The sequence below is a fragment of the Suillus plorans genome, assembly GCF_016647745.1.
Source record: "Suillus plorans strain S12 chromosome Unknown HD556scaffold_4, whole genome shotgun sequence".
Classification (NCBI taxonomy): domain Eukaryota; kingdom Fungi; phylum Basidiomycota; class Agaricomycetes; order Boletales; family Suillaceae; genus Suillus; species Suillus plorans.
The window spans coordinates 588,730-615,551 of record NW_024537388.1 but is presented as its reverse complement, the minus strand read 5'-3'; the positions used below and the strand labels follow the sequence as shown (position 1 = coordinate 615,551).

Sequence of the window (26,822 nt, the reverse complement as noted above, 5' to 3'; positions counted from 1 at the left end):
GTGATGTTCGTTCATCTGCAGGCTTCTCCCAGAACCATGATGCTGGGGCGATGTCGCATATTACTGAGAGCACCGGTGTTAGAAGAAGCGACTCTGCTATTAAACGTACTTTCATTGCAGTAGAAAACGGATACTGATCTGTTAGCTATCTATTCGACCATGTGCATTATAGTGTCTGAATGGCTAGCCATCAATGAAATGCCTATACCTCAGGTACAATTGTTGCTCTGTCCTTGCGTTACGCCTGCGCATCGGTAGAGTTGATTGTCCTATAGGCGGCACTGTCATAATGTCTTGCTCTCGAGTGACACGCCAGCAAGACTACTAAAATGTTGTTGCAATTAATGCGATCCATAGAATAAACACGATAGAAAATAAGAGTCATGTGCACTCATGCGCTAGCAGTACTGCGGAAAGATAATCAAACAGAGCAAAAGGTCTACCAAGAACACACTCACGCAACTCTTTTTGGCTGAACTGTCTCTACAGCCTCGAGCTCAAGTTCCGAAAGAGCACGATTTGAGGCAAGCTCCTGAACCAACAAGTTCCCGTCCACGCCACCCATGCGTTCACAAATTGTCAGTGCCTGGTGATGGAATTCCACAGGCACACCCTCAGCCTTGTCTGGTAACAGAATATGGGGTAGAATACGAGTGTGAAACAAGCGATGAGCCACAGAACCACCCTGCAAAATGGACGCGTGACCAATGATCGCAAGACTTCAGAATTGTAATGTGATACAGCGTGAAGGGACGTACGAATTGATGGTAGACACCACCCATCACGGACTGTACAGCTTCTCCCATGACTTTGTAAAGACCGACACTTCTGACTATACCAGGATTTCTCGTCAATGCGTTTTCTAGCTCAACATCTGCGGGCTGTTTTGCAGATGATTTTTTTACATTTTTGTGGGCCAGTAGAACATCTTGAGAGACAGTAGGAGTCCATCGCAGAACACGACCCAAGGACCACCGAGGAGCAACGTGTTCACCCAGAAGGTAGGTGTTTAGAGCACGAGAAGAGAGATACTCATAGTCGTGCTGATTTTGGTTTCGCGCGACGGAATGTAGGAAGAGCAGATAATAAGACTCGAGCACGCGACGTCCTGTAAAAAAACAATTAAGTACTCAATATATACGACAGATGTGGCCAAAGTCTTTCCTACGAAGCTGAGCCGTCCATTATGACCGTGAATAGCTGCCTTGTGACTTCCATGGGTGAGGATACGTTGTGCAAGCTCGGGAGGAAAATGGAGGGAGGGGAGAATGTTATTTAAGTGAGCAGCAAATTGTGCGCTATCCTCAGCAATTGGGAATGCTTGAGGAGCTCTTTTGAAGGAACTGAGGGACCGACGAAATATTCGGGACATCTTGCAGCAGAACAAGCTCTGTGCTGGCTTGCAATAAGTTTTAGCTTGTTGCTTGCATTCCATAAATGGAAAGTGTGTAACTGATGGTCCGTGCGCTTTTTTGTTGTGTATATAAGCAGGGTGTTGACACTATAACAACTCATACTTACCTTGATGGCATAGGCTCCTTCAAGTACCTGGGTTTGTGGGCCGTGGGGACCCTTCATAGCACGGCGACCCTGTCCATACAGAGGGTAACTACGGTTTGTATGGGCTCCGGCTCATGCACCGTCTCAATATTTTCCAGTCCTGCTATGGCCACTCTGGCTAAGCAGGCCATTCTTTTTTTTCGATTTTTAGTAGTTCTAACCCTAACCCTAGTGTATCCTAAAAATGGGAAATCTTATTTAACTAGGCGGTAAAGATGATTCATTACACCGTGAAATGTGTTTCTTTCATCAGCATCTTTATGAAGCGCTATTCCAACTACAACACTTCTTCGGTTCACAGCCATCTTCTTTGCTTCTTCGACCCAGATAATGGTGGCGATTTGTGCAGCATATAATGAATGCAGCGTCTGCAGATGTTCAGAGGAAGCGCCACCAAGTAGTGGTGTGAGTCGGATGGCCGCAGGGGGCGCAGGGAGTCCATTAGTTGAATCCTCATCGAGATCAGCCGATAATAGTGGCGTCGTCGATGGGATGGATGCTTGAATCTTTTACACCCTTCGTTAATAGTTGAATCAAGTGCAAATGCTAAAAGTGCCTCACCAAGTTGCCAACTTTGCCCAATTGCATAACAAGTACGAGGATACGATCCGCAAATCCTTGTACCATGATTTCTGTAGGTACACCCTCCAACTCTACTGAAGTAGAATGTATGCTGAGCATGATGATCGTTGTGGAGGAGATGTGACGGTTCAGTACGGAGATCAAAGTCCTTAAGTCCCGTTGTCATCTATTTGTTCCGTCAACGCATGTTCTCTTCAAGGAGAAATGTACCCCGACGCCCGAAACTCTCCCTCCAAGGGAAAAGCTAAACAAGCTGATGCACAAAACTGGCACTCCCACTGGTGGGATTTTCATCCACTAGCAGATAATATCCAAAGGTCACTTCCAATAATCTCACTCACAACTTTTTATCTAATTGGTGTCTCTGCTTCAAGACCCGTCGCGTGGTCCAATACATCAACCATATTCACTCCCCACCCTTCTCAACCCTTAATACTCGGGAGATCTTTTTCTTCCTCAAAACAGTTTCTCATCGTATCTCCGGATCAAATATTGAACAATCCTGCTGCTTATGAACCTCCAAATGTTATCACAGTTTCATCCAATGACCTTTGGTTATTCGCATACTTTCCAGGCCGCGACTGTGACGGCGTCGGGTGTCTGTGGCAACGTGGATACACTATTGACAAGTGGAATATCAAAGACTACTGGGCTTGCGAACGAGGCGCTGGTATAGTCAACGCTATGTTCGTCAGCGCTGAACGCGAGGTGACATCATCTATTTTCTTCGTCATTCAAATCATTAAAAGTCATGTTAGTGGGTCACATGCCCAGATGGTTCCACCACTCGCTTGGCTCAATGCGGACCTCTGACCCCTGTATCTAACCCCACCCTACTCACAGTAACCCAGGCTCACCAACTAAATGTCTACTTCTTGCGCACTTATGCGTCAGGTGTAAAATCTTTGACATGTCCCCTTGTGCAGGCGTGCTATACTGCTGAGAACATGAGCCAAGTTGCTCATGATCCTCCCCGTGGACCCAAGACTTCCAGGCTCTGCAGTGCAGCTTCGTTCGGTTTCATTTTCCACGGTGAGCCTGTACTTTTGGTCATCAGTCACAGTCATCTGAGATCGTGTGTGTTTTAGATCGCACGCGTCTCGCAGAGTCTGTATTTATGGTCGCCATGCGATCCCGACGCCATCCGTTATCAGACACCCTAAGAGCAGCATCGGATAACTCCCATGATCTCGGACTTTCTCTTGATAATCAACTGGATGAGCGCCCACCATTGTTGGATTGGAATTCTTACCAAGAGGAGCAAATGATCGAGCTTTGTGAGGTGAAACTGCGTTTTGACGGCTTGTGCATGTGTATGTCCTCCAAAATGTAGAAACGCAGATTTCTAATACCTTCATCTAGCCGTCGTCACTGCGCCTCTCTCACCTATTTACCATCCTGCGCCTTGCCTGACTAATTTCATGTTCGTCTCGGTACCTGGGTCCAAACCAGATACTTCCACGTCGCCCAAAGCATCACCGACGAAGGACAAGCAACCCCAACGTGGTCAGCTAGAACTGCCTATGACATATCTAGTCGCATCATTCTTGGATTTCGAGGAATGTGGGTCACTCATGTTGTTTGAGCAATCATTTTACTCAATAATCGATTGACTATAAGACGCGTCACTGCCAAAGTCCCGCATAGTTGCATATTCAATAGTCAGGGTCGTTCCTCCAAATAGCAAGATTCCTTGGGTGAGCATCCCTACTACTTTATTGTGAGCGAATTTCTGATTGAACCACGGGTAGGCTGCACGGCTTGTGGGAGATCGGTCTCTCTCTCCTCGCATTCTTACAGTTGTTGCCCCTGGCTCTTTGTCAGTCGCGATGAGAAAGGCAACAGTAGTTGTTGCAATGACCAATTCAGGGGGGGTGTTGGCCCGAGGCGCAGCCAAACCAAAAGAAATCCCTGTGGGCAATCTCTTTGCCTTGCAACTGTAAGCCATCCATTTTACTTCTAATTCTTTTGTTCCAATTGTTACCAGACCAGACCTCTCCGATGATCCCGATTGCGATCATCCAAGTATTCTTGCACCTGCTAACAGAACGAGCAGTGATTGTGAGTCAATCTTCACGCTTGCAGGGCAATGATTGACTTTCCCGGGACAGGTCCTCTGAGTATATTCACATCGCCTAACAAATTGCTCGCCTGTGCAGTTTCGATGTTGCAGACTTCAGTTTACATTCTTCCAAGGGCACGGATCACTTCAGGATCAAAAGGTCGGTAATGTTAGCATCCACCTGCGTCGATGCTTACGCACTATAGACACCCTGCATCAGTTGCCGCTCGCACAAGCCCTGACTGTTGCACTTCAATCTCGGAGATCGACAGCAGATATCTCTCACATTCTGTCTCTGCCAAGTACTCCAGCCACAATGCTGCATGATACGCTATTTGGTACGTTGACTTCCTACGAAGTGAATGCCCGTCTTGGCACTGCGAACTCGTTTTCGATGGTCGACGTGATGGGAGCTGCTGTTGAGATCTACAGGTGATGAATTTCACGTCTTTCCGGTGCATGTATGTTGATGTGATGTGTAACAGAGCGAGGGCACGTTGGACGCAGAACGAAGATGAGAAAGAGAGATATTTGATGCTCTCACGAAACGCTCTCAATGTGTGTTCTGTCTCTGCTTGTTCCGCTGCTTTTGAAAACTGCAAAGAGTTAGAGGGATATGACCTCGGTGAGTCTGTTGTGTCTTCACGGCCGTTAGGGCAAGCACTTAATGTAGTTGCTTTCATTATTTCAAAAGAGCCTGTCTGGCAGTTAATTAGCCTGTCAACTTGGGTGGTTGCTTTCTTGGAAGATCTTATGAAAGAATGCGTCTTTCTGGCTGACCTGACCGACCCAACCCCAAACACAAGTCTAAACCCCAACGAAGTGATGCCGAAGCAGGAACCCATGGACGATAACCCATTTCTACGAAATTGGCTCACGTCTCCCTCCCAACAAGTGACGAACCAATCGCCTCATTCAGTGTCATTAGACACACCGATACTTCTCCATCTAGTCCATCCACTTTTTCTCTCAAATCTTAGGGCTGTAGTCTTTCACGTCAGCTCTTTTCACCAATATTTGACCTCGATGACGGCAAAACGGGAGAACTCGCAGTTCGCGAGGGATACCATGCTGGACCTCGTCAATTCATCAGGCTTGGACCTGAAAGTCCTCGAAGACATTCTCAGTTCTGCGATCCCTGAAGCGAGTGCAATTCCAGGTGTGTATCACAATTCCCTATGTATGCAGTTGTCGTTGAAAGCTTAACCTCCTCATTCAGTTGAAGAAGTCATGGCTTCGTTCGCTGAGGGACATCCTGTGCCCGCGCAACACGAGCAATTGAAGAAGACCATCCGATCGCTTACCACATCATCCGCGATAGACAGGCCTCGTTTGTTCATTAAGTCGTCCGATCTTGTTGACGGGTTTGCGAATCTGTCAGTGTCAGATCATCCTGTGGGAGACGATCCGGGGATGGACGTGGTGACAAAGGGAAGGCTTTTGACACAGAAACCTGGACTGCTTTGTTTGAGGTGTGGTGGACGCTCACAGGTCGGAGGTGAGGTGATGGTTGCGGGACATTCATCTCCGAGATGGAAGATTTGGGAAAGGATGTGGGCGGCGAGGTGCATCTGTGGGGGATCTTGGGTGAACGGAAATATTTAGCACGCATGGTACACTGCGCCGTACTGTGCTGCTTCCTAGATACTGCTTATCGTGTTGCATCTCCCTCTAACCATTATTGTACCGAGTCCTGATATGTATTTCCCTGAAATAATGGTGTAATTGGTGCAATTTTGTGGCCGCTTTGACGGCTTGGTTGTGCAACGTTGCAACTTCTAGTAAAACCCAATTTTCGCTTCCTCGCCTACCGTTGATCGATCAAAGGTCCGTCAGATCTAGACCGGGCCCTGAGTTAGTGTGTACAAACAAAGTGCCACAAAGAGTCAAGATTTCCTCGGGGATCTTACACACTCTGAGTCAGTTACATCCGACTACACGCAAGACCGTAAAGGTTCCTACTTCGAGATGCCAAAAGTTACGTTGCCACAGCTACCTGTGTCTGGGCTTTTCGCCGTCATGAAACCTTCCGGACCGACATCGATGTCTGTCATCAACGATCTCAAACAATTGGTTGGCAACTCGCGTTTGTTTGTGGATGCAGACAAATTGGAAACGCGCGGTAAAGGTAAAATCCCTACTAGAGGGAAACGGGCACGAGGGATAGTGAAGATAGGACAAGGAGGGACGCTCGATCCTCTTGCTGATGGCGTTCTGGGTATGGTCGCGTCTGCTGTAGATCTTGGAGTCATCTCATTCTTGTGACTGTCTCATCCAGTCGTAGGTATTGGAAAAGGGACTAGACATCTTAACGAGTTCTTGGATTGTGTAAAGGTACTTCCTGCATCATCGATGAATCTAAGTTCAAGGGTTCACCAAGGTTCATCAGGAATACCGCACGACGGCGCTTTTGGGATGCGAAACTGATACATACGATAGCGAAGGTAGCCGAGTGCGTGTTGCACCCTGGAGACATGTCACTCGAGAAGCTGTGGAGTCCGCATTGAGCAACTTCAGAGGGGAAATACACCAAGCGCCCCCAATGTAAATATGTGATTTCCCTGTAATTTCCCTGCACCTTCCTGATTTCATATCTTCCTTGTCAGTTTCTCCGCGCTCAAGATGGAAGGTAGACCGCTGTACGACTATGCTCGGAAAGGCATACCCCTGCCTCGGCCTATCGAAAAGAGGAAAGTCACGATACACTCCTTAGACATTCTCGAATGGAAAGGAAGTGACCACCAATTCCGTTGGCCAGAAAAGGAATTCACATCTGATGAAAAAAAAGCAATGGAAAAGGCCTTAGAAGGAGTCGAAGAAAACCCTATTATCAAAGATGAACTAGAGCCTGCGGTGGGTGACGAGTCTCCGACGGCATTCGTACTCAGTATGAAGGTTTCCGGTGGGACATACGTACGCTCAATCGTGCATGATCTGGGTCATGCGGTCGGATCAGCTGCTCACGTTGTAACTTTAACTCGTTCTCGACAAGGCCGTTTTGCGCTCGAACCAGCTACCGATTCCGAAGACAAAGGATGTGTTCCTTGGGACGTATTTTCGCGGGCTTCTGAATCCGAGGGCGATGTAGGCGAAGACGGCTGGACACAATGGGAGCGGGAAGTCATCGATCACCTGGAAATCGTTGAAGGTCCGAAGCCCCAAAAAACTTCTTGACATTACAGTACGCCCTTTTGCTGTCTCCATGTCATTCTCTGTATTACTATTAGGTCCGTTTGATTGGGCGGTTTATTGCCTGTAAATTTCAACGTCAAATCTGGGCAGACAGCTTATCGTACATTTATAGCTCTATGCGCTTGACGGTGGCCTAGTCTCCCCTAGCCAGACCAATCGAAGGGAGATAGTTGTTCCTTTGTGATTAGACGAAGGCTAAGGGACGGTCCGGGCGGCATGCGAGCGGGATCATTGCAATCCGAATGAGTAGCTTGAGCACCCCAGTACGATGCTTAGTGTGTGGTTCTTATCACCCTCACGCTACTCAAAGTTTGATCAGGAATTTTGAAGAACCTCATGTTCGTATCTTGATTCGGAGGCGTCATAATTTTGCTAATTTCAATGGGAGAAGTGTTTATCGTTGTTCGCAGCGCTGTTAAGCCGCTTCCGTAAAATGAGGTGCGGAATTGGCTCCTTTGCCCTGATACATGATTTTCTTGACGTATTAATCCGTCAGTATGATCTCCGTTGTTTCATTTACCTCTGGAATAGTACATTCCATGCTTGCAAACTGATGGGCACCTTCTGACCCTTGTTTCTACCCGTAGGTGCATTTGCAGGTGCTTGGCAGTAGAACAGAGGATCAGATACAGTCACATGTGAGATCGCTCGAATTGTTGGATTGACAGGTGGGCCCAGGTGACTTTCATGAATACTGGCGTGCAGTGGTAAACCTGTGACATTTCCTGTGCAAAGATACTTTGTGCGTGAAGCTAATTCGCCAAATTGAATTGGTTTGATAATTGTAGGCGTCCATGAGGCTTTGATTGCCGGCGAAAATCTGCGAACTATCTCCCAAAGTTGTCTCTCGACTGACACATTTACCAAATTTGCTATAAAATTCTTTCACCAATATGACACTAGAAGGATATCAACTCAATTGAACTTCATAACATGCAGGTTTTCATATAACGGTTACGGTGGAGAGTTGAATGCGGCGCCTGGGTGGCGATAATGCTCCACAAGCATAAGAAGTAGGTAAGCGACAACCTCCCCGTCGCCTGCCAGTGCAATCACATTGACTCATCGATCGTGTTTTCTATGCAGTTCTTGATGTTCTTTGACAAGCTTGGCGTGGTGGCCTAATGGGCACCCCGGTGACGGCCCGTAACGGACCGCCGGATCCGACTTCGGGCCGTATAACGAGAATCTCCACCGTCCTTATATACCCCCCTACCTATGAAACTCAAGTTATTGTGTCTCCTTCACGGATATCTTCTTCATCATGAGTCTTAACGGTAATGGTACACATGTTTCAACGATTCGTCCTTTGAAACCTGGTATCTATGCACCAATTCCATCGTTCTTCCTTCCCGAGTCCGAAGATCTTGGTCAGTCTCTCTCATTGCATGCCTCAACAGCATCTCGTAGTCGTAGAGCGCAGTACTGATCAGTTATCTAGATATCCCCTCTTTTGAGAACCATGTCGTCCGTGTCGCGACTGCCGGAGTGGGGCCCCTGTTGGCTGGGTCGATGGGCGAAGCCATCCATCTATCACATGCAGAGCGAGTGGTATTGATCAAGACTGCAAGGAAGGCACTTGACCATGCGGGATTATTAAACGTTCCGGTCATAACCGGCATCGGCGCCGGCAGCACTCGCGAGTCTATAGAGCTAGCGAATGAAGCCGCTGCAGCTGGGGCAGACTATGCCATCGCTATCACCAGTGGTTACTTTGCTGGTGCGCTTGCTGGCGACAGGAAAGCACTGAAAGCTTTCTTCCAAGAAGTTAGCTCTAAGAGCCCTATACCAGTCATAATCTACAATTGTGGGTGTCTTTTTTGAAAATATTTGCCGACGAGTACCTGATCATTGGCCTAGACCCTGGTGCCAGTGGAGGTATCAATCTAGACTCTGACCTCATCAGTGAGCTCGCCATTGAGTGCCCTAATACCTGTGGTGTCAAGCTCACGTGAGTTCTTTATTAATCATATATGCAAAGCGTGTACTGACTGTTTCGGTCAGCTGTGGAGATGTCGGGAAGCTCACCCGTGTGGCGGCTACGGTATCAGATCCGATGTTTTCAGCTCTTAACCCCCGGACAAACAAGAATGCGCCTTTCCTCGTCCTTGGCGGATTCAGCGACTTCCTTTTACCATCAGCGTATTCAAATGGGCATGGTGCTATTACTGGCCTTGCAAATGTTGCTCCTGTACGTGCCTAAATTCGGATGGAATTTATGTTTCCTGATTTGCGTTTGTTTTTCAAGCATTCTATTGTAAAACTCTTTGAGTTAAGCGAGGCCTCCATGGTCGACCCTTCCTTCCTTCCAGAGGCACAGCGGCTGCAAGGCATTATCGGGCGTGCAGACGCTACCATTGCCAAGGCGTCAATTTCAGGAACGAAATACCTTCTCCAGAAATTATACGGCTACGGTGGCCATCCCCGGAGGCCCTTGCCGCCCATTGACCCTGTGGCAGGCGAGGCCTTGTGGGAGCATTCGCATACGCAAGCCCTCGTGCATCTTGAAGGGGAGGTCGGCGGAAAGGTGCGATAATGGGGACTGAGCGCACTGGTAGCACCTGTCTGTATGATGTATGTGCTGGAAGCCTGGGGTCGCTATGATACGATGACGCACATATATTTCATGTCACCATAATACTACCTATGCAATTAAGATTCGACTCCCAGGAATATTGCGGCAAACGGCTCTTTGTCCTTGAAACGATGGTGACTTAACAAGTACTCCGTGGGTGCATGATCAAAGTCTACTTTGAGGGTGTTGGCGCTGGTCGGACCGCCCGTGACGTTTCCGTGAGAGTCGGAGGCCGCGGCCCGCCTGCTAATACTATCAGTGCGACGCACGCTGCAGACCCGTGTTAACCTTTACCGTAAGACGAAAAGCTGAACCAATATGAAATTTGATCGTGACCGTATCACTGAGCTCTGTGCAAAAGCCATATATCCACGCGTAGTACGTGGCGGCTTTCAAGTCGAGACGATGATCAACTCAGACGTCACGATATCTTTGATATATATATCTAGCCAGCCTACCCATCTGTTACTTATCGATGGCCAGCGCGCGGCTTAGTAGGTTCAGGGTGAGCAAGGATGCCGCGGGCCTTGTTTTTCCGATGATGATCCCTATTTACCACCGTTATCATGAACTATGTATTTAACGAGTGCTTTATGTAACAATAACACATACGTCTATCTGGCTCAGACCGTCTACTTCTGTCAACCCCGACCATGTCCATGCTGGCTTTCAGGCCGCCAGCAGCGAGGCTGGGCTGTCGGCCACTTTACACTTCAAAGCGCAGCAGCCTCCGATCACTCACTTCAGGTTAGTGACGTTATGATATTTGGGTCCGGATTGGCCTATGAATCACATATCCCTACTTACAGTACTAGTGATTCGCTCATTTTACTCGTCACCGAATAACGCAAACAAAGCCAAAGCCGTTCCAGAGGCACCAAAGGTTTCTGGTATGTACTTGTCCTTCATCTCAACATGAGGCCTCTCATTCACACGTCTCGACACCAGGTATCCCTTATACGTCTCTGACAGTCGGAGCGCCGCGAGAGATATTCCCGGATGAGCGACGGGTCTCTCTTACGCCCCATAACGTCACCCTCCTTAAGAAGAAAGGTTTTGCTAATGTTCTTGTCGAGAAAAACGCTGGTGCACAGGCTCAGTTCCTGGATGAAGAATATGTTGCAGCCGGAGCTGCTATCGTATCTCGAGATGAGCTCTTCGATAGAACGGATATCATGCTCAAAGTACAAGCGCCATCCGTTGCTGAAGAGGCCAAGGGCATGAAGGAGGGAAGCACAGTCATTTCGTTCCTATACCCCGCAAAGAACAAGGCCGTGGTAGATGCACTGGCTTCACGTAAAGTTAATGCATTTGCTATGGATATGATTCCCCGTATTTCTCGTGCTCAGACGTTTGATGCGCTGAGGTCAGACTCAATCACGACTAGGCATAGAGAAGCAGGCATTGACCAGTATTAACAGCTCGATGGCAAATATTTCTGGCTACAAGGCTGTATTAGAGGCCTCTAATCATTTTGGAAGATATCTTACGGGTCAGGTTACCGCAGCTGGGTCAGCCTCAATTGTTTGTTCTGCTTTCCATGTCTAACGTCGTCCTGTAGGAAGGTATGCCATCCGTGGCACACGTGTTTAACGCCGTCTTATACAAACTTAGATTCCACCTGGTAAAGTTCTCGTCATCGGTGCAGGTGTTGCTGGATTGAGTGCCATCGCTACTGTAAGAACAATCTGATGCTCGTGGTCATGCCTTGCTCATGATACCACTACCCCAGGCCCGTCGGCTTGGTGCCATTGTTCGGGGTTTTGATACACGGTCTGCAGCTCGTGAACAGGTACAGTCTCTTGGTGCAGAGTTCTTGGAAGTCTCCATCGAGGAAGAAGGCGGAGGCGCCGGTGGTTATGCGAAGGAAATGTCCAAGGAGTTCATTGAGGCTGAGATGGCGCTGTTCTTGGAACAGTGCAAAGAGGTCGACATTGTCATCACTACGGTGTGTCATTGCAACTTTTCTTGGCCCTTCTGCTAACCAGTGTTTATAGGCCCTCATTCCTGGCAGACCTGCACCCAAACTGATTCTCGATTATGCAAGTATCCACCAGAGGATTTATGACGTATCTAACCATTTTCTTAGATGGTTGCAGCTATGAAGCAGGGTTCGGTTATCGTGGATGTGAGTCACCTTTGGCAAAGAATTAAAATGTCACTATTGATAGCTGTTATACTTAGATGGCTGCCGAAGCTGGTGGTAATTGCGAAGCGACAGTTCCTGGAAAGCTAGTAGTGAAGAACGGCGTGACGATCATAGGTATGCCATCTGCTTTGCGTGATAAATAAAATCTCAAAGGATAAAGGTTACACTGACCTTCCCTCACGACTTCCAACGCAGTCGTCTACTCTGTATTCGAACAACATCACCAAGTTCTTGTTGTCCATAGGAGAGAACAATGCTTTCAATATCGATCTTACAGATGAAGTCGTTCGTGGTTCTATTGTTGCCCACCAAGGTGCTATCCTCCCTCCTGTGCCCCGACCTGCTCCTCCTCCCGCAGCGCGTCCCACTCCCAAGGCTGAGGAGAAGGCTGAGACTCTGGCTATCACCCCCTGGCAAAAAGCTACCCGTGAGATAGCTATAGTCACAGCTGGAATGGGTTCCGTAGTGGCTCTCGGCAAGGTGACTGGGGCCGCCTTCATGAGCAACTTCTTCACGTTTGGCCTTGCGGGTATCGTTGGATATCGAGTCGTCTGGGGCGTCGCTCCAGCTTTGCACTCCCCCCTGATGTCCGTTACCAATGCCATATCTGGTATCTACTTTTTCTTTGGGTATGAAATTGTACTGAGTGTCACCCAGGCATGGTCGGTGTTGGTGGTCTGTTCGTCATGGGAGGAGGATATCTCCCAGAAACCATTCCTCAGGTATTGGGCGCTCTCTCCGTACTCCTCGCTAGTGTCAATGTCGCCGGTGGTTTCGTCATAACAAAGCGGATGCTTGACATGTTCAAGAGTGAGTTGAGCCTTGATGTTGTCTGCTACCTTTTAACATGGCATAACAGGACCAACGGATCCTCCTGAATACTCTTGGTTGTACGGTATCCCAGCTGTCGTATTTACTGGTGGTTTCTTGGCTGCTGCCAGCACTGGTATGGCCGGCCTTGTACAGGCAGGTTACTTGACAAGCAGCATGCTTTGTATTGGTAAGCACATTTTGTTATTTAGGGAGTATGAACCTAATAGGCTATGTATGGCCTACAGCTTCTCTATCTGGGTTGGCATCTCAGGCAACTGCACGACAAGGGAATGCATTGGGAATACTCGGTGTCGGATCTGGCATCCTTGCCTCACTTCTGGCGGTCGGCTTCCCCCCTGCCCTGCTTGCTCAGTTTGCCGGTGTTGCTACTATTGGAGGTACAATCGGTACCATCATTGGTCGCCGTATCACGGCCACCGAGCTTCCACAGATGGTAGCCGCTTTGCACTCCGTTGTCGGTCTTGCTGCCGTCCTCACCTCCATCGGCAGTGTCCTTGCTGACCCGTCTCATCTCTCTACGCTACACCTGGTCACTGCCTATCTCGGAGTTGTCATTGGTGGTATTACCTTCACTGGCTCCATTGTCGCGTTCTTCAAGCTTGCTGGAAAAATGGGCTCGAGACCGTTGATGTTGCCCGGAAAGCACATCATTAACTCTGGTTTACTCGGAGCGAATGTGTTGACCATGGCTGCATTTGTTACGGCTGCGCCAACAGTACCCTTGGTTGCTGCGGGGTATCTTGGAGTTAGCACGGTTCTCAGTTTCATCAAGGGCTTCACGACGACTGCTGCTATTGGTGGTGCCGACATGCGTATGTACGATTTCGAGAATTTGTAGTCAGTTTCTGACATGCCGTTTGAAGCTGTTGTTATCACTGTCTTAAACGCTTATTCAGGGTTCGCGCTGGTTGCAGAAGGTGAGCGTCAGAGCCGAGCTTTTAAGCATGTGTTTGACCTTTAGATAGGCTTCATGCTGGATAATCCCCTCCTTACGACAGTGGGTTCGTTGATTGGCGTCAGTGGTACAATCCTATCATACATCATGGTGCGTGCCATAGGCCTCCCAGATTTAGAGTGGCTGAGACAATATATCGCAGTGCGTGGCGATGAACAGATCGATAATAAACGTTCTGTTTGGTGGCATTGGCACTGTTGCACCGAGTGAGACCGCTCAAATTGAGGGCACTATCACGAAGACGAACATCGACGATACAGTAGAGGCTCTTGCCAATTCCGAGAATGTGATATTGGTAAGCCTTGATCATTGAACCAGTTTGATGCACCCCCTAAGTTAGATCCAGGTTGTTGGGTATGGCATGGCCGTTGCTAAGGCTCAATATCCTATCGCCGAAATATGTGCTATGCTGAGAGCGAAGGGTATCAAAGTGCGCTTTGCTATTCACCCTGTTGCTGGTCGCATGCCCGGCCAGTGCAACGTCTTGCTGGCCGAGGCATCTGTGCCTTATGATATCGTCTTGGAGATGGATGAGATCAACGATGATTTCGGTGAGACTGATGTGACGCTCGTCATCGGTGCCAATGATACTGTAAACCCCATTTCCCTTGAACCTGGATCTCCGATTGCTGGTATGCCTGTTTTGCATGCATGGAAGAGTAAACAGGTCATTGTGATGAAGAGAGGAATGTCCAGCGGATACGGTGCGTGATAAACCTCACATTGCCAATCGGTCTATTTACGTTTTTGCAGCTGACGTCCCGAACCCTATGTTCTATATGCCAAATACGAAGATGCTGTTTGGTGATGCTAAAGATACCTGTGACGGTAGGTACCCATATGAGACCACAGCTTTCTTTCGCTGATACAGTTTCTTTCACAGCTCTCAAGAGAGGCTTGGAGCAGAGAGCATGAGGTCGTATATTGTCATCATATCTGTCGGACCTGTCCGTGTTGTACATTATACTTCGCATCGCTCTCGAGATCTCTAACAAGAGTATCACACAAACTACGAGAAAGCTTTCATGGAGTATTGATTGTATTGTATATCACATTGTGTATCGTAGGCCGACTATCGTCACGTAATCAAATTAGGACAACGTGAGGATGGGGGCACGGAATAGTAGGTGTACCGTAACTTAAGCGTCCAACAAACTATATGCATGTCCAAATGTAACAAGAGTGACCGTCCTTATCGGTGTAAATAAGTAGTGTTCCGAGCACTCCCGGAGTGACGATAAACGGGCTGAAAGTGTCCAACTCGTAAACGTGGCATGTCCCAATGTGCACTATCTATCATCTTTTGACGCTCAGTTCTTGCCCACGTACACCAGTCTCGAGGTGCTAGGGTTCCGCCCGGGCTGGTTGTACAGCCATGTTGCGATAAGAACGATGACAGAGCCAAGGATGAATGTGAACGTCATCTGGAAGTCGAAGAGTGCAACTGACGCCAGGAATGAGATCACAATGCTCAAACTTGTGGCAAAGCCCTTGAGAATGTTGTCAGAATACTTGATGACCATGGCGGTGACCAGGCCACCAATCACTTGAATGGCAACCGTGGCCCACGCCCAGGCTCCGAAGTTCTCAAACAAGGAACTGAGGAATCCCGTTTCAGACGGTCGTGAGAGGATGATGGGAATAAGCGCTGGGAGGAGGGAGAATGCGGAGAGTTGCACGTTGCGGATCCAAAGATCAGACTGAGAATTTTTGAGAACCATTTCGAAATAGACACCTGCGAGGCCGGATGTGAAACATGCGGCAAACACCGCGAGGAACCCCTTCAGAGCGTTCATCGAGGTCTCATGGAACAACAGAGAGGATGCCTTGCTCGTATCGCTCACACCAGTCTGTATCTGCACCACGCCGACTCCGATAGCAAGGAACAGCAGCGCTAGCCATTGGCTGGCGCTTAACTGCTTTCGCAGGAGTATGACTGAAAACGCCGCCGTGGAAAGTATTTTCATTTGATAACTGACTTGGAAAGTTGCCGCTTCTAAATTGGTGGCAGCAACATACTGCAGATTATTCTGAATGACTGAAACCCACGAAGCGAAATTAATGAGGGCGACTCGTATACAACGCGGAATACATACCATATAGGATGGCGGGTATCGACAGTTTCCAGCAATCTGGCGAAAAGACTTCTCTGCCAAGTCGTCGGACGCGTAGTAGAATCTTTGTAGGATGCCAGAAGCGGCTGACGGTGAGTGGTAGCTGTGTGGTGTCGGACGTATAAGGTGTGACACGGTTTATACGGGCGAAAGCAATGGCGAGTGATATGGACCCTTTGAGAAGCTCGTTCAGAAGAACGGCGGTTGGCGCAGAGTAGGACTGGGATGGAGGGATGGACACGCGAGAATAGTGCATTATTAATGTTAAAAGAGAATTCTGAACCGCCAACGTCACGAGTCTGTAGACATGAGTTGTCAGTAAGGTCGCCCAGTGTTTGAGACAAGAAAACTTGGCAGTATCATGCCAGGCTTAGACGTCGCAACAGAAAGACGCGACACTCACGATATGTATTTCAATGGAATGCCACGAAATGAGGGAACAGGCGGGATATCTGCGGGGAGCAGCCCGAGCTCTTCGTACTCGATATCGTCGTCGTCGTCGCCTTTGTGGCCATGGTTTTCTTGGTGCGCAGGGAGGGCGAGTTGGGACATGAGAGATAGGATGGGGTATTGGAAAGGAAAAAAAGCTCGAAGGGGTATCGCAGGAGGGTGGTATGTGAAAAGGCGTAGTACTATAACTAGGGGCGTGCCCAGCAACGACTCCAAGTTCAGCCTAGATCTGGCTTCGGGTCGTCCGCAGCTGCCAGGCTTTTTTATTCCTGGCGCAGTTGGTTGGAATTTCTTGTCCGCAGCAGGAAAGAAGAACAGAGAAGGAGAATTTTGAACCAGCTATAGACGCCCTCTCACGAATCCGAACATAACAACTCAGTAACAACTCCCGCATATCACATGTACAGCTGTCAATTTTATTGACTTGCCGGGAACAGTTCCTGATCGATTCAAACGATAAGACCGCCAAGGTCGACCAGGTCCACACTTGCTAGTACTTACTAGCAAGTACTTGCTTCAAGTTGACAGTGACCTGGATTCAGCGCTGCAGTGCTCAGCGCGCGGAAACCACAAACGTATAATCCCTTGGCATACAAAACTATACTAGTAGGCGATGCTTGTACTACGCGAATCAATCTAAATCAGTATCCAAATGACATCCCGCGACTTTTCCTATCTCCATCATACAACCCGTAGATGCTGTACGTCGGGCTGTGGTAATCAGCATACGCTTCGGGGTTTGCGTGAGCAAGTGCCATCTGTGTAAGCGATGGCAACGGTGGAGGTGATGGAACACGTGGTGGTCTGTCCTCCACTCTCTTCTTCAAGCTCGTTTTTGGTTGACCGAACCCCCCCGAACTCTGCCCTCCCTGAGTTTGCGTCTCTTGAATCTCCCTGGCTGCTTCGGACGGACGTATGTTTACCAGTGATGCAGTCGACTTTGATGCCGCGAAGTCCACCATCATCAAACTTCCAAGCGCCGCAGAGTCAGGAGAAGACGACTTGTCGTAATTGGGCATAGCTTTGGGAACTGGTTTCTTTTGGCTGCGCGTGCCTGTCACGGTGACCTTCTTTGCTTCTCCAATCACACTCATGGAATCATCCGGATATAGTGTTGGATGAGGGGATGGCGGGACAGGTGAAGCTAGTCCAAGAGCACATGTCAGCGCCTGTGTCTCACGGCCTCGATGAGACTCGGAACGTTGCAATCCATAAGTGCGATCAGAGTGGAGACCATCTTGTTGTCCGCGGTCTTTTGACCATGTCGAAGGAGCTACGGAGGTACGAGGATGTGAGCCAGGTGTGTAATATGATGATTTGATGCGCGTACGGCCCCCGTTCTGCGCGCTTCTCCCGGATCCAGGTGAGGTTGGGGTAGTATCCATTCCACCGTAAGCATAGCTCTGGGAGCGTCGCAGCATGGATGCGTCTTTGGCGTCAGGAGGAGCGACCATGCTATTGCGCGCGCGTCCTGCCGCAACCCTGTCCTTTGCACGTGCCATAGTTTGTCCATCACCTGTCAGAGGCGTCGTGCTCTCGATGGCTACACCCACGTTCGTCGCACCATAATAGGTAGTGTTGGCCGGCGAGTTTGGGTAAAGGGACATAGAGACAGTGGAGAGCCGAGAGACCGCGCGAGTGATTGCATTCTGGATAGGCTGTAGAGGCGGTTGGGTCCTTTGTCCAAAGTTGCCTTGCCCAGTGAAAGAGTATTGGTTTTGTCCACCAAACGAGGTACTTTTCTCGGAAAGCAAGTTCTCTTGACTGCTTGATCCTTTTACGGGTTCGCCTGACGATGACTTTGAGACTGTGACAGTTGGCGCCGGCTTTGGAATTCCGGAGTGATACTGAGTCCATGTCCAGAGCCCCGTATTTCCTCGTGCATTCCCCAGCGAGGGCGAGAATCGCTCCTTGCCTCCAAAAACCGGGGATCCGGACCCATCGCTCCCAAAGTGATCTGGGAAGGCACCATCCTGGAGAATGGGGAGAGAGGGTGTTGGACACTTGCGGCGGCGGGGACGTCTCAAAAGCCTTATCAGGATGAATACCCCAAGTAATACGACACCTCCAACGACAGAGAGTGCAATTATTACCGGTTTTGAAATTTGGTGTGATGGCGAGGGACGTTGGACTCGCGCTGATGGGACAGCACTGTGGGACTGAGTTGAACTCGTCCGAGAAGGAACAGGCGTTATTACAATAGCATGTTCATTGTCTGCGGTTGGTGTGGGTTCAAGAGAGAGTAGTGGTGGCAATGGGGTGAAGGTTGACACAGAAATCGCGCTGATAGACTTGCCAGTGATCGCTGCAGCGTGGTACTCCTGGGACTGATGGATTACCGAAGAAAATGCAGTAATTGGCGGTGGCGTGAAATATATTGTATCACCACTTGGAGGAGGAAGGCCAGTGTCTGGTACAGGATTCGGTACGTTCGTCATCTCCTGGGAGTCGTAGTCTGCGATACGAACAGGCCTGATGGAGGTCGCCTTTGCTTTATCTTTCGTCTTAGAAAGTGCTTTCTTGAAAGTTGTTCTAGAGGTGGACGTTTTTTCTGCGCTGATAGCGGGCATCAAGGCGGCGGCGGCGACGGCATCCGAGTCATCCGCGGAGAGAAGTGTTCGAGCGACAGAAGATAAAGAGCGATTATTTTTCGTTTTGTCTATCTGGTACATTGCAGCCTACTTTTCGGCGGCCAGCGCAGAGGGATAAAGGAGCGAATGCGAAACGATAGGTTGGCAGGAAGAGAAGATGTAGTAGAACAAGGAAATCAACCACCACTAGGTTAGATTGACGCGTCAAGAGCACGTGCATTGATTTTTTACGTAAGTAGTTTGACCCTGGCATACTCTATTCGGAGCTTGAGATCGCTGCACAACGGAGTCTAGCATGAAGTCCGCCATAGGATGAGACTCGATAAATAATCGGATAACCTTACAGGCGGTTTTACGTACTGCAACTCCAAGGAGCTGAATCGTGCTTAGCTAATGAGTTAGTGGCAGTGTTCATTCCAATTTATCACCCTCTTTCTAATGGACCCTGAGCTAGTTGACCATACATTTGGCTTCCATCGGAGTCCAGGCGCAGATCTGGTTCATTTTTCGCGTCGCACCCCAGTTTGTGAATGCACCCTAATTTCATATCGTAGCTCCAGCCCAGGCAGAGTATTAATACGTGACTACAGCCAACAAATACGCACTCAGCGCAACGCAAAGGTCGTATGGACTCCATCTTTGATCACAGGCGCGTCGTCCTTGCGTGCTGAGCGGGACTTTCCAATTAAAGTTTTCCCGTTTAGTGGTGATTCGATAGAATCGCAACCGACCCAGCTCCTACAGTATGCACTTACGAAACAAAAATCAATTGTGGACCATAGCGACCAGTGGGGTTTGAATCACCAATGCGAGCAAGAGGGAGGTGACAGGAACCTCAGTACAAACTTTTCTATTGATTCCATGATGATTCCGCCTGCTCGAGGTTCAACATCCCGCTACCAGCTCAACTGGCTTGCCCAAACACAAACGCAGCCACAAGTTTTACACACGGAGGAGGAAATAGTCGAGGAAGGATCTCAGAAAGAAAACACTCCAGCCTCAAATAAGAATAAGAATGAAAATGTTGCACGTACTCGCTCGTCGTCCCCGCAAGCATCTTCTACCAAACTGGTCAATCTTAAGGGTCTCCACGCCGATTCTTTGAGCCACCCTGATTCACGTACAGCATCTGGTATCGGCAAGGCAAATGGTGAGCCACCAATCAACCTTTGTACTCTTTTGCTTTAAGATTGTGACATCTTTGTTACCTTTTAGTCCCAAAGTCTGTCTCCTTTCAGTCTCCTCGTTCAGCAAGGCTTGTCCAGCCGCTTCTTCAACCTACCAAATCCCTTCCTGTGGCACCCAGCCGACGTCGGAGGTCTACTTCCATTTGCTCGCAAGATTCCTTCGGTGGCGCAGTGTCACAAGATCCTGCAGCAAAATACATTGCGCAGGCTACTCAGATTTTTGACGTGCCACTCTCTGACCTAGGACGCACTGCTACAACCGATCTCGCCATGGATCATTCATCCACGTCACAGGAGGACGATGACTCATGGATGAATAAAATACGGCGCGCTTATGAGCAATCCAAAGCCAGCGAAGCCAGTGGCAGCGTCCTTGTGCCAGGTACTCCTTCGCACTCGAGCGGTTCTGAAGGCTCTTTTCAGAGCACAAGCGTTCCCCATCCCGACGCATCGCAGTTGTTGAATGATGGTGAGGCCCTTTGTTTAATCGATGTTTCTCCCAACCTCATTACTTCACGTCTGATGTAGAGGACTCACTCGAATCCCTCGAAGCACGACGCAATCGATATGGGGCCCAGGCCAATGCATCACAATCTTCCCTTATTATAGCAGAAGATGAGCTTTCACAGGAGAAGAAACCTGTGGCAATTCCTGAAGAGGTTGTGCCCACTCAGCCATCAACACCACTGCACGATACAAGCGCAGTCGCGGAAGATCTATACGCGTCAACCTCGCTTTCCAGAAGCGCTCGCGCCACTCTTGGAACGACTTCTTCACCAGGTCCGCGCAGTCTCTTGTCTTTAATCCGCCCAGAACAACGGGAGCGCAGACTTCGGCAGATGCAAGGCAAAGGTACCGGTGCGCCTCCGGCCACAGGCAGCAGAGCGGCCATACAGCCGTTTGAACCTGTTCAGACGCCAAATGATCATGCCGAGACCCAACTATTAAACTTTGTACCGACACACTCTTCAGACTTGCTTTCTGAGGACAACAAAGCACCTCCGCCAATCAGACCCTTTTATCGTCCACGGTCACCGCAGCCTGAATATGATAACCTTGACATCGTACCCGACTCAGAACCACCCGTACCGAGCACTGCCACACCCTCAAGAGACATTAGGCTCAATGAGAGTCCCACAAAGCGCCCCTTCCGTCCTCTTAGCCCCATGTCAGAGCTTAGTTCAGGAGAAATTGTTGCAGACTCTGTGGAGGTACATGAAAGTAGCCAAGATCCAGAAGGCGATGTCCCTCTAGCTGCTCTTCTGCAGCTCAAATCAACTGTAAAGTCCACAGCAGCGCCGACTTTGGGCAAATCCTCGATGATACCGCCATCTATTCCTCCACCCCCTGTGCTGGTCAAGAAGGTGACTGGTCTTTACCTGTTTCTTGTCGCTTATCTTAACCAGTGTCACCCTCAGTCTGTGAAACCGCAGGTAAAGCCTTCTACAACGAAACCGAAAAGTTCAACTCGTGGGAAGAGGAAGGCGAACCCGGAGTCTAGAGAAATTCCTAGTTCTGCTCCTGAGCAGGACCAGCAAGATCGAACCTCGGTGGTTGAGCGAGTGGCTACCCCTACAGTAGTCCCCCATTCCGTCAAGATTGAGAAAGGGAAGGGGAAAGCACTACCCGCACCTACACGCAAGAGCACTCGCACTCGTGCGGAACTCTCTGCAAAGAAGCGTAAAGTCTCTTCGGATACTGAGGCTTCTGATGAGTGTCAGGACGAGATACATTCAACTCCGAGCGCCGAAAAACAGGAGGAGGAAGAGACGGAACCCGCTGACAATGATGACTATATGGACGTTGGTCCCGCTCCTGCTGAGATTAAAGCACCTTCATCGCGGAAGCGGAGACGCATTGAAGATGTCAAGCCTGTTCGTGTCCCGTCGAAGGCATCTACTCGTAATAAAGTCGCTGACACCCCTGCGCCGGCTACACGAGTTGGAAAACGGCTTCGTCACACTGTTTCTACAGGCCGCGCCCTTGCAGCTCAGCCCGCCACTCGCGTGTTCGCATTGTGGAGGCAAGATGGTCATTATTATGCAGGCACCGTCCACTCGTTACAGACCGGTACTAAATATCTCATCAAATTTGACGATGAGACGGAGGACCAGGTGGATGTCGCTATGCTCCGTCGGTGTGAACTGCGAGTCGGAGATGGAGTGATCCTTTGCCACGGTAATCTTCGCGGTACTGTGGTAGGTATCAGTCGGATGCAATCAGGATCCGTCAGTGTCGAAGTTGATGATGGTTCTGACACCATAAGCTCAGACTACGCCATTTCGGACGTCCGGATTGCCTCAAGAGCTATCCAGTCTCATTGGAAAGATCGCACTCTTACTGCAGATTCCATCGTCACAATCATCCGACCGAAGTCTCTACGTACTACGCCCTCACCTTCCGCTATGTCCTTGATGAGTACCACCTCACTCAAGCATAAGAAGCCATTCGCGAGGACTGGTTTCGTCGTGACGCTCACCGTTCGCACCAAGCACCCTGAGAAAATGAAGGACAGCGTGATGCTAGCTATCAAGCACAATGGAGGCACAGTCATTGACGACTGGTCAAGCATTTTCCCCATGGAGGGTACCCATAGCCAGTCAAATAAACGCTGGATAGCTTCCCAGGAAAACTTCAAGTTCAAGCCGACGAAGCCCGAGTTCGAGGGTTTGGAACGTGTGTTCCTCCTAGCCGACGATTACAACCAGAAGCCGAAATTTCTGGTAGCTCTTGCTCTTGGGATACCATGTCTGTCTAATGAGTGGATACGAGATGATTATCTAGACAAACAAACATCACCGGTATGTTGGGTTTGAGTCTTGCCGATCTTCTGCTGACAGCCGCTATTTTTAGGACTGGCAACCCGCACTGCTTCCTGCTGGGTTTTCAGAGTCATTGAGTGCTCGGGTATCTCAACTTGTTGACCTAGACTGGGGTAACTGCAAAGAGCACTTGACTGATATCATGTCGAATACGGTAGCATCCAAGTTGTTTTCTGGCAAGACTGTACTGTGCCTCGGCTCTGATCTCGTGCCCTTACCGTCACGCGGGGGGAGAAAGGTATGCAGTACATTGCTGCTTGCTGTATTGATACTCATTGTTTCGTGCAGGGTAACCCCGATGCTACGCAAGACGCGAGCCGAGTCGTTCCTTGGATTATGATTTGCATGGGAGCTTCTCGGGTGGAAGCCGCGACTGAGGTCAAATTTGCATCCAAAGATCTTCCCGCATATGACTATGTTGTCGTCAAGGAAGCCACGGATTTCCCCGAGGACCTTCAGGACGACGTAACGCTCGTTCACGTTCCGTGGGTGAAGGATTGTCTTATTTCAGGCAGGCTTTTAGCCTTGCCCAGTCGTTCAAGACAGACTTGATATCATCCCGACGATCTTATTGGTATCTTGACTATTTCTTACTTGTTGTATTTCATTCTCACTTGCTAACATACTTAGTTGTGCCCTATTTTAATCATAGTTAACTTGATTTTGCGATGAATATTGCCATGATACTACATAACTCGATACTCCGTTGCTTTTGCTTCCGTGTCACCTCAATAATTAAAATTTGTGATGATATGGGAACTGCAATTGGAAATATTCTCCCACATTATTGTACAACGCCCAAAATGCGAAACCTTAGCTCGAAGGTTTACTGTCACCTTTCTATTCATGTCACCATGAGTGACGCAGAATACGAAGTCGGTGAGTTTCCGAGTGCCTGTTCTTTGCAGTTATCCTATGGTTGTACTCATGATGGTTCAGAGTCTGTGACGAAGGCGCGCGTGGAGGCGAAGCGGGGCAGGAAAATCATATGGGTAAGTCTAGGACAAGGCGCTGTTACAGTATGTATGCTAAGCCTTTGGTCGAAATAGAAATATCATGTCAAAGTAAGTACATAACGTATAAGAGGTCGCGTTTTGCTCAACTGACGCGTCGCAGTGGAAAGGGTATAGTTTGGATGATAGCACGTAGGGTGTCACTTTGTTCGCTAGGTGGCTTCCTTACTTATTCTTGTTTACTGCACAGTTGGGAACCCGAAAGCTCTTTCACTTATGGCTCAAAGCATTTCCTCAGGACCTTCTGGGCGCATGCTTTAACCCGCGGCAGAGAGCATACCAACCCACAGCTTTTTGAGAGTGGAGAGGAGGTTCATGTTTCGGGCTTTACTGGTATGCTATTTGCATCCCTAGAGAGCGCTTATGTCTGATAGTTCGTTATGTCAGGGGCGGGTCCGCGTCTTGAAAATAAATCTAGTAGGGATAACCTACAAGGACCTTCTGAGACATTCGAAGATGATGCCTCCGATGATGAACCCTTAACCACGAAGAAGCGGCGCAGACATCAAAAACCCGCGGGGGAACCAAGGGCGAAGCGGAAGCGCGAGTCAGAACCTGGCACCGCCGGTTATGCATCGACTAAACGGGTGAGGGCATTTGGGCCCAAAAGCAAGGCCAAATCATCAGCACCGGCGAAACAAAGGCGCGCTTCGTCACCAGGTCCCCGCGGCGCGCGTCAGCTTTCCCTGACTAAGCTGACTGATACGGACGCTGAAGGGGAGCTCGACATGGAACTTTTTGGAGAAGTGGAAGAAGTGGAAGGAGAGTTGATGCAGACAGGCCCCGATGACCCTGATGCTCAGGATATCCCCAACTCCCATGCCGATCCTCCCAAGGTCAATGGGACAATCGTGGAGTTCGAGGACCTTCGCAGCTACTCTCCTGATATCCAGGATACCATCGAAGTCAGTCAAGTACTGAGTGAAGATGTAATTCTTTCGGCCAACGAGGGACCCAGCTCGCCTGACCCCCTTTTCGATTCTCTTCCGCAATCAAGAAATGGCACTCCCGCTGAGTCAGCGGTACCTCTTCACCGTGCTCGGGCGGCTAATCCTTTGGTCAAGTTTATCGATGCTGCTCCGCTAATGGACAAGAATTCAGGGGCCGCCATCCCCGCAAAAACGCGCTTGATTGCTGGGCAGCCTTCGAGCTCATCTCAACATAATGGTAGTTCCGCATCCCACAAGACACAATCAAAACCTGGCCCTGGTGGACGTTCACGAGGCAAGAACCGGAGCTCCCTGTTGACAGCTGTGAAGGGCAGCCTAACCAGCGTGAAGGGTCGCTTCGGGCGGGCAAAGGATGTAAGGGAAGAGTCACAAGCAATTGAAAATGCGCCAGCACCATCTCATATTCCAGAGCACGAGTTTGCCATCGCATCCTGGAGTGATGAAGATGCAGCAGGCGAGACAGATCACGAGCATCAAGCAAATACATCCTTAGCTGGCCAGATGGAGCCTGTGGACACCCCCGCTCCTGCTCCTTTACCAGTTCCCTCCGGACAGGAATTGTTGGAGATAGCAGGGTTGAAGCCCGATGCAGACGCGTTGCCTGATTTCGAAGATGAAGCGAATGTCGAACAACCACCTCAACCCATAAATGAAATTTCAGTGGAAACTCTTGTCGATGATGTTCCGACCGAAGATGCAGCCTTCCCTGCTACCCTGACCGTGGAAGACGAAGCGTCACGAAAGAGGTGAGATAATATCGCAAAGTGCAACCAGACCTCGCTTGAATGATGTGTTTCTAGTCTTGCAGAAGCCAAAGAGCAGCTGTTCCCGTCTGTGCAAGCTTCAGCTTCGGTGACGTCCATTTCAAGCTTGTCATGGAAGACGTCAAAAGACAACACTATCTTTGGACCAATGTGCGGCTGTCCTTGTTTCTTCCTCAGTAGTCCCATCTCACTCCTGAGCAGGTACAAGTTACAGGAACCGGCTCAAGGACCTAACGGCGTCAACGAGTTTGTGCCGTGATTTTTGGATGATTCCTGAGCTAACCATCGTTAGATCTGTTCCTACATTCAAGCTCATTCTGAATGCAAATACGCCTATTCCACTCGTATTGAAAGATTCCAACAATATGAAAGGCGTTTCATTCACTGATATATACGCTGACAAGTCGCTGGATGGTCGAGCTGGAACGTTCTATCTATCAGAAGATGCAGTCAGGATCGTCAGCACTTTCTCAGGCCTCGGCAGCGCGAGGGTTGTACCCGATTCCTCTGCGGACGATGACCACAAGACGCAATTCGACGTATTTCAACAACGTCTGCATTCAGGCCAGACGGTAAGCAACTACATTTACGTCTGGTTATTTTTCACTAACTTATTTTATCTTCAATTCAGTTCGTTACCAAGGCCGGGAAAGAATTGCTCGTCTTTTTTAGCTCGCAGAATATGGAGATCTCAGCCAGGCTTAGTCCGCCACAAGTACTGATAGGTCTTGCGGACACGGTGCTCCTCATGCGTGTCCAGATCACCGATAGTACTGGATATGCAAATGCTGTCATGCAAATCACTGCGATGTAATTTTTACTGATCACGATTTCTACTATACACTCCTGAATAGCGTTTGAAAATACTTTACGTGGCTATGGCCATTTTTGCATATGCATTTATACGTATCCGATGAAAAGTCACAAGAGCCAAAGAGTTCCAGCAGAATCTGGGTGCTCAGCGCTCAGTGCCCGAGTGACAAACACCATCAAACATTGACATAGTTTCTCCTTATCAACTG

General features: G+C 49.2%; 10 protein-coding genes across 10 annotated transcripts; 6 read left to right on the top strand and 4 right to left on the bottom strand.

Moving 5' to 3' along the window:
• Positions 1–81: 81 nt before the first annotated feature.
• HD556DRAFT_1330196 (uncharacterized protein) lies at positions 82–1,542 on the bottom strand. Its single transcript, XM_041301706.1, has 4 exons — positions 1,522–1,542; positions 1,167–1,467; positions 759–1,110; positions 82–685 (listed from the first exon to the last, which is right to left on the bottom strand). The coding sequence occupies exons 2-4, from the start codon at positions 1,433–1,435 to the stop codon at positions 455–457; spliced, it is 852 nt and encodes a 283-aa protein (XP_041166115.1). The 5' UTR covers positions 1,436–1,467; positions 1,522–1,542; the 3' UTR covers positions 82–454.
• HD556DRAFT_1330194 (uncharacterized protein) lies at positions 1,527–2,300 on the bottom strand. The gene is made up of 2 exons (XM_041301705.1): positions 2,122–2,300; positions 1,527–2,066 (listed from the first exon to the last, which is right to left on the bottom strand). The coding sequence occupies exons 1-2, from the start codon at positions 2,239–2,241 to the stop codon at positions 1,755–1,757; spliced, it is 432 nt and encodes a 143-aa protein (XP_041166114.1). The 5' UTR covers positions 2,242–2,300; the 3' UTR covers positions 1,527–1,754.
• Positions 2,301–5,950, top strand: HD556DRAFT_1330192 (uncharacterized protein). The gene is made up of 13 exons (XM_041301704.1): positions 2,301–2,459; positions 2,517–2,850; positions 2,901–3,174; positions 3,231–3,455; positions 3,505–3,705; positions 3,763–3,839; positions 3,894–4,081; positions 4,130–4,203; positions 4,254–4,364; positions 4,411–4,636; positions 4,690–4,829; positions 4,899–5,363; positions 5,424–5,950. The coding sequence occupies exons 1-13, from the start codon at positions 2,347–2,349 to the stop codon at positions 5,807–5,809; spliced, it is 2,814 nt and encodes a 937-aa protein (XP_041166113.1). The 5' UTR covers positions 2,301–2,346; the 3' UTR covers positions 5,810–5,950.
• Positions 5,951–6,172: 222 nt separating this feature from the next.
• Positions 6,173–7,378, top strand: HD556DRAFT_1227086 (pseudouridine synthase; the record flags this gene model as incomplete). Its single annotated transcript, XM_041297132.1, has 4 exons — positions 6,173–6,422; positions 6,483–6,538; positions 6,594–6,748; positions 6,811–7,378. The coding sequence occupies 4 exons, from the start codon at positions 6,173–6,175 to the stop codon at positions 7,376–7,378; spliced, it is 1,029 nt and encodes a 342-aa protein (XP_041166112.1).
• Positions 7,379–8,660: 1,282 nt separating this feature from the next.
• On the top strand, positions 8,661–9,932 carry HD556DRAFT_1227182 (uncharacterized protein; the record flags this gene model as incomplete). The annotated part of the gene is given in 5 exon segments (XM_041297143.1): positions 8,661–8,818; positions 8,830–9,203; positions 9,257–9,347; positions 9,401–9,587; positions 9,645–9,932. The coding sequence occupies 5 exon segments, from the start codon at positions 8,661–8,663 to the stop codon at positions 9,930–9,932; spliced, it is 1,098 nt and encodes a 365-aa protein (XP_041166111.1).
• Positions 9,933–10,515: 583 nt separating this feature from the next.
• Positions 10,516–15,117, top strand: HD556DRAFT_1484034 (NAD(P) transhydrogenase beta subunit-domain-containing protein). The gene is made up of 19 exons (XM_041308673.1): positions 10,516–10,718; positions 10,781–10,861; positions 10,920–11,337; positions 11,393–11,495; positions 11,586–11,648; positions 11,704–11,919; positions 11,969–12,017; positions 12,071–12,099; positions 12,156–12,234; positions 12,281–12,730; positions 12,778–12,930; positions 12,980–13,120; positions 13,179–13,766; positions 13,818–13,871; positions 13,920–13,999; positions 14,052–14,204; positions 14,250–14,613; positions 14,663–14,737; positions 14,793–15,117. Exons 1-19 carry the CDS (start codon positions 10,625–10,627, stop codon positions 14,822–14,824), a joined length of 3,222 nt encoding a protein of 1,073 aa, XP_041166110.1. The 5' UTR covers positions 10,516–10,624; the 3' UTR covers positions 14,825–15,117.
• Positions 15,118–15,219: 102 nt separating this feature from the next.
• On the bottom strand, positions 15,220–16,575 carry HD556DRAFT_1429364 (nucleotide-sugar transporter; the record flags this gene model as incomplete). The annotated part of the gene is made up of 3 exons (XM_041304802.1): positions 15,220–15,947; positions 16,006–16,322; positions 16,427–16,575. 3 exons carry the CDS (start codon positions 16,573–16,575, stop codon positions 15,220–15,222), a joined length of 1,194 nt encoding a protein of 397 aa, XP_041166109.1.
• A 276-nt stretch (positions 16,576–16,851) lies between these two features.
• HD556DRAFT_1330167 (uncharacterized protein) lies at positions 16,852–19,480 on the bottom strand. The gene has a single exon (XM_041301703.1). It carries the CDS (start codon positions 19,143–19,145, stop codon positions 17,115–17,117), a length of 2,031 nt encoding a protein of 676 aa, XP_041166108.1. The 5' UTR covers positions 19,146–19,480; the 3' UTR covers positions 16,852–17,114.
• Positions 19,481–22,047: 2,567 nt separating this feature from the next.
• On the top strand, positions 22,048–23,625 carry HD556DRAFT_1226779 (uncharacterized protein; the record flags this gene model as incomplete). The annotated part of the gene is made up of 3 exons (XM_041297108.1): positions 22,048–23,052; positions 23,105–23,311; positions 23,362–23,625. The coding sequence occupies 3 exons, from the start codon at positions 22,048–22,050 to the stop codon at positions 23,623–23,625; spliced, it is 1,476 nt and encodes a 491-aa protein (XP_041166107.1).
• A 279-nt stretch (positions 23,626–23,904) lies between these two features.
• Positions 23,905–26,779, top strand: HD556DRAFT_1330159 (uncharacterized protein). Its single transcript, XM_041301702.1, has 10 exons — positions 23,905–23,952; positions 24,013–24,065; positions 24,123–24,137; positions 24,190–24,218; positions 24,277–24,419; positions 24,474–25,782; positions 25,837–25,950; positions 26,002–26,046; positions 26,093–26,372; positions 26,432–26,779. Exons 1-10 carry the CDS (start codon positions 23,928–23,930, stop codon positions 26,612–26,614), a joined length of 2,196 nt encoding a protein of 731 aa, XP_041166106.1. The 5' UTR covers positions 23,905–23,927; the 3' UTR covers positions 26,615–26,779.
• The last annotated feature ends 43 nt before the right edge of the window (positions 26,780–26,822 follow it).

Excerpts from the sequence above, each read along its gene's own strand:
- HD556DRAFT_1330196 (XM_041301706.1), bottom strand. The coding sequence starts at position 1,435 with ATGGAATGCAAGCAACAAGCTAAAACTTATTGCAAGCCAGCACAGAGC. Across the intron at positions 1,111-1,166 it reads AATGGACGGCTCAGCTTCGT|AGGACGTCGCGTGCTCGAGT; the intron begins AGGAAAGACTTT and ends TTGTTTTTTTAC. Across the intron at positions 686-758 it reads GTGGTGTCTACCATCAATTC|GGTGGTTCTGTGGCTCATCG; the intron begins GTACGTCCCTTC and ends TCCATTTTGCAG.
- HD556DRAFT_1330194 (XM_041301705.1), bottom strand. The coding sequence starts at position 2,241 with ATGCTCAGCATACATTCTACTTCAGTAGAGTTGGAGGGTGTACCTACA. Across the intron at positions 2,067-2,121 it reads TGGGCAAAGTTGGCAACTTG|ATTCAAGCATCCATCCCATC; the intron begins GTGAGGCACTTT and ends AGGGTGTAAAAG.
- HD556DRAFT_1330192 (XM_041301704.1), top strand. The coding sequence starts at position 2,347 with ATGTACCCCGACGCCCGAAACTCTCCCTCCAAGGGAAAAGCTAAACAA. Across the intron at positions 3,706-3,762 it reads ATTCTTGGATTTCGAGGAAT|ACGCGTCACTGCCAAAGTCC; the intron begins GTGGGTCACTCA and ends ATTGACTATAAG. Across the intron at positions 3,840-3,893 it reads CAAATAGCAAGATTCCTTGG|GCTGCACGGCTTGTGGGAGA; the intron begins GTGAGCATCCCT and ends AACCACGGGTAG.
- HD556DRAFT_1484034 (XM_041308673.1), top strand. The coding sequence starts at position 10,625 with ATGTCCATGCTGGCTTTCAGGCCGCCAGCAGCGAGGCTGGGCTGTCGG. Across the intron at positions 12,018-12,070 it reads ACTGATTCTCGATTATGCAA|CTATGAAGCAGGGTTCGGTT; the intron begins GTATCCACCAGA and ends AGATGGTTGCAG. Across the intron at positions 13,767-13,817 it reads TATTGGTGGTGCCGACATGC|CTGTTGTTATCACTGTCTTA; the intron begins GTATGTACGATT and ends TGCCGTTTGAAG.
- HD556DRAFT_1330167 (XM_041301703.1), bottom strand. The coding sequence starts at position 19,145 with ATGTACCAGATAGACAAAACGAAAAATAATCGCTCTTTATCTTCTGTC.
- HD556DRAFT_1330159 (XM_041301702.1), top strand. The coding sequence starts at position 23,928 with ATGAGTGACGCAGAATACGAAGTCG. Across the intron at positions 23,953-24,012 it reads TGACGCAGAATACGAAGTCG|AGTCTGTGACGAAGGCGCGC; the intron begins GTGAGTTTCCGA and ends ATGATGGTTCAG. Across the intron at positions 24,219-24,276 it reads TATAGTTTGGATGATAGCAC|TTGGGAACCCGAAAGCTCTT; the intron begins GTAGGGTGTCAC and ends TTTACTGCACAG.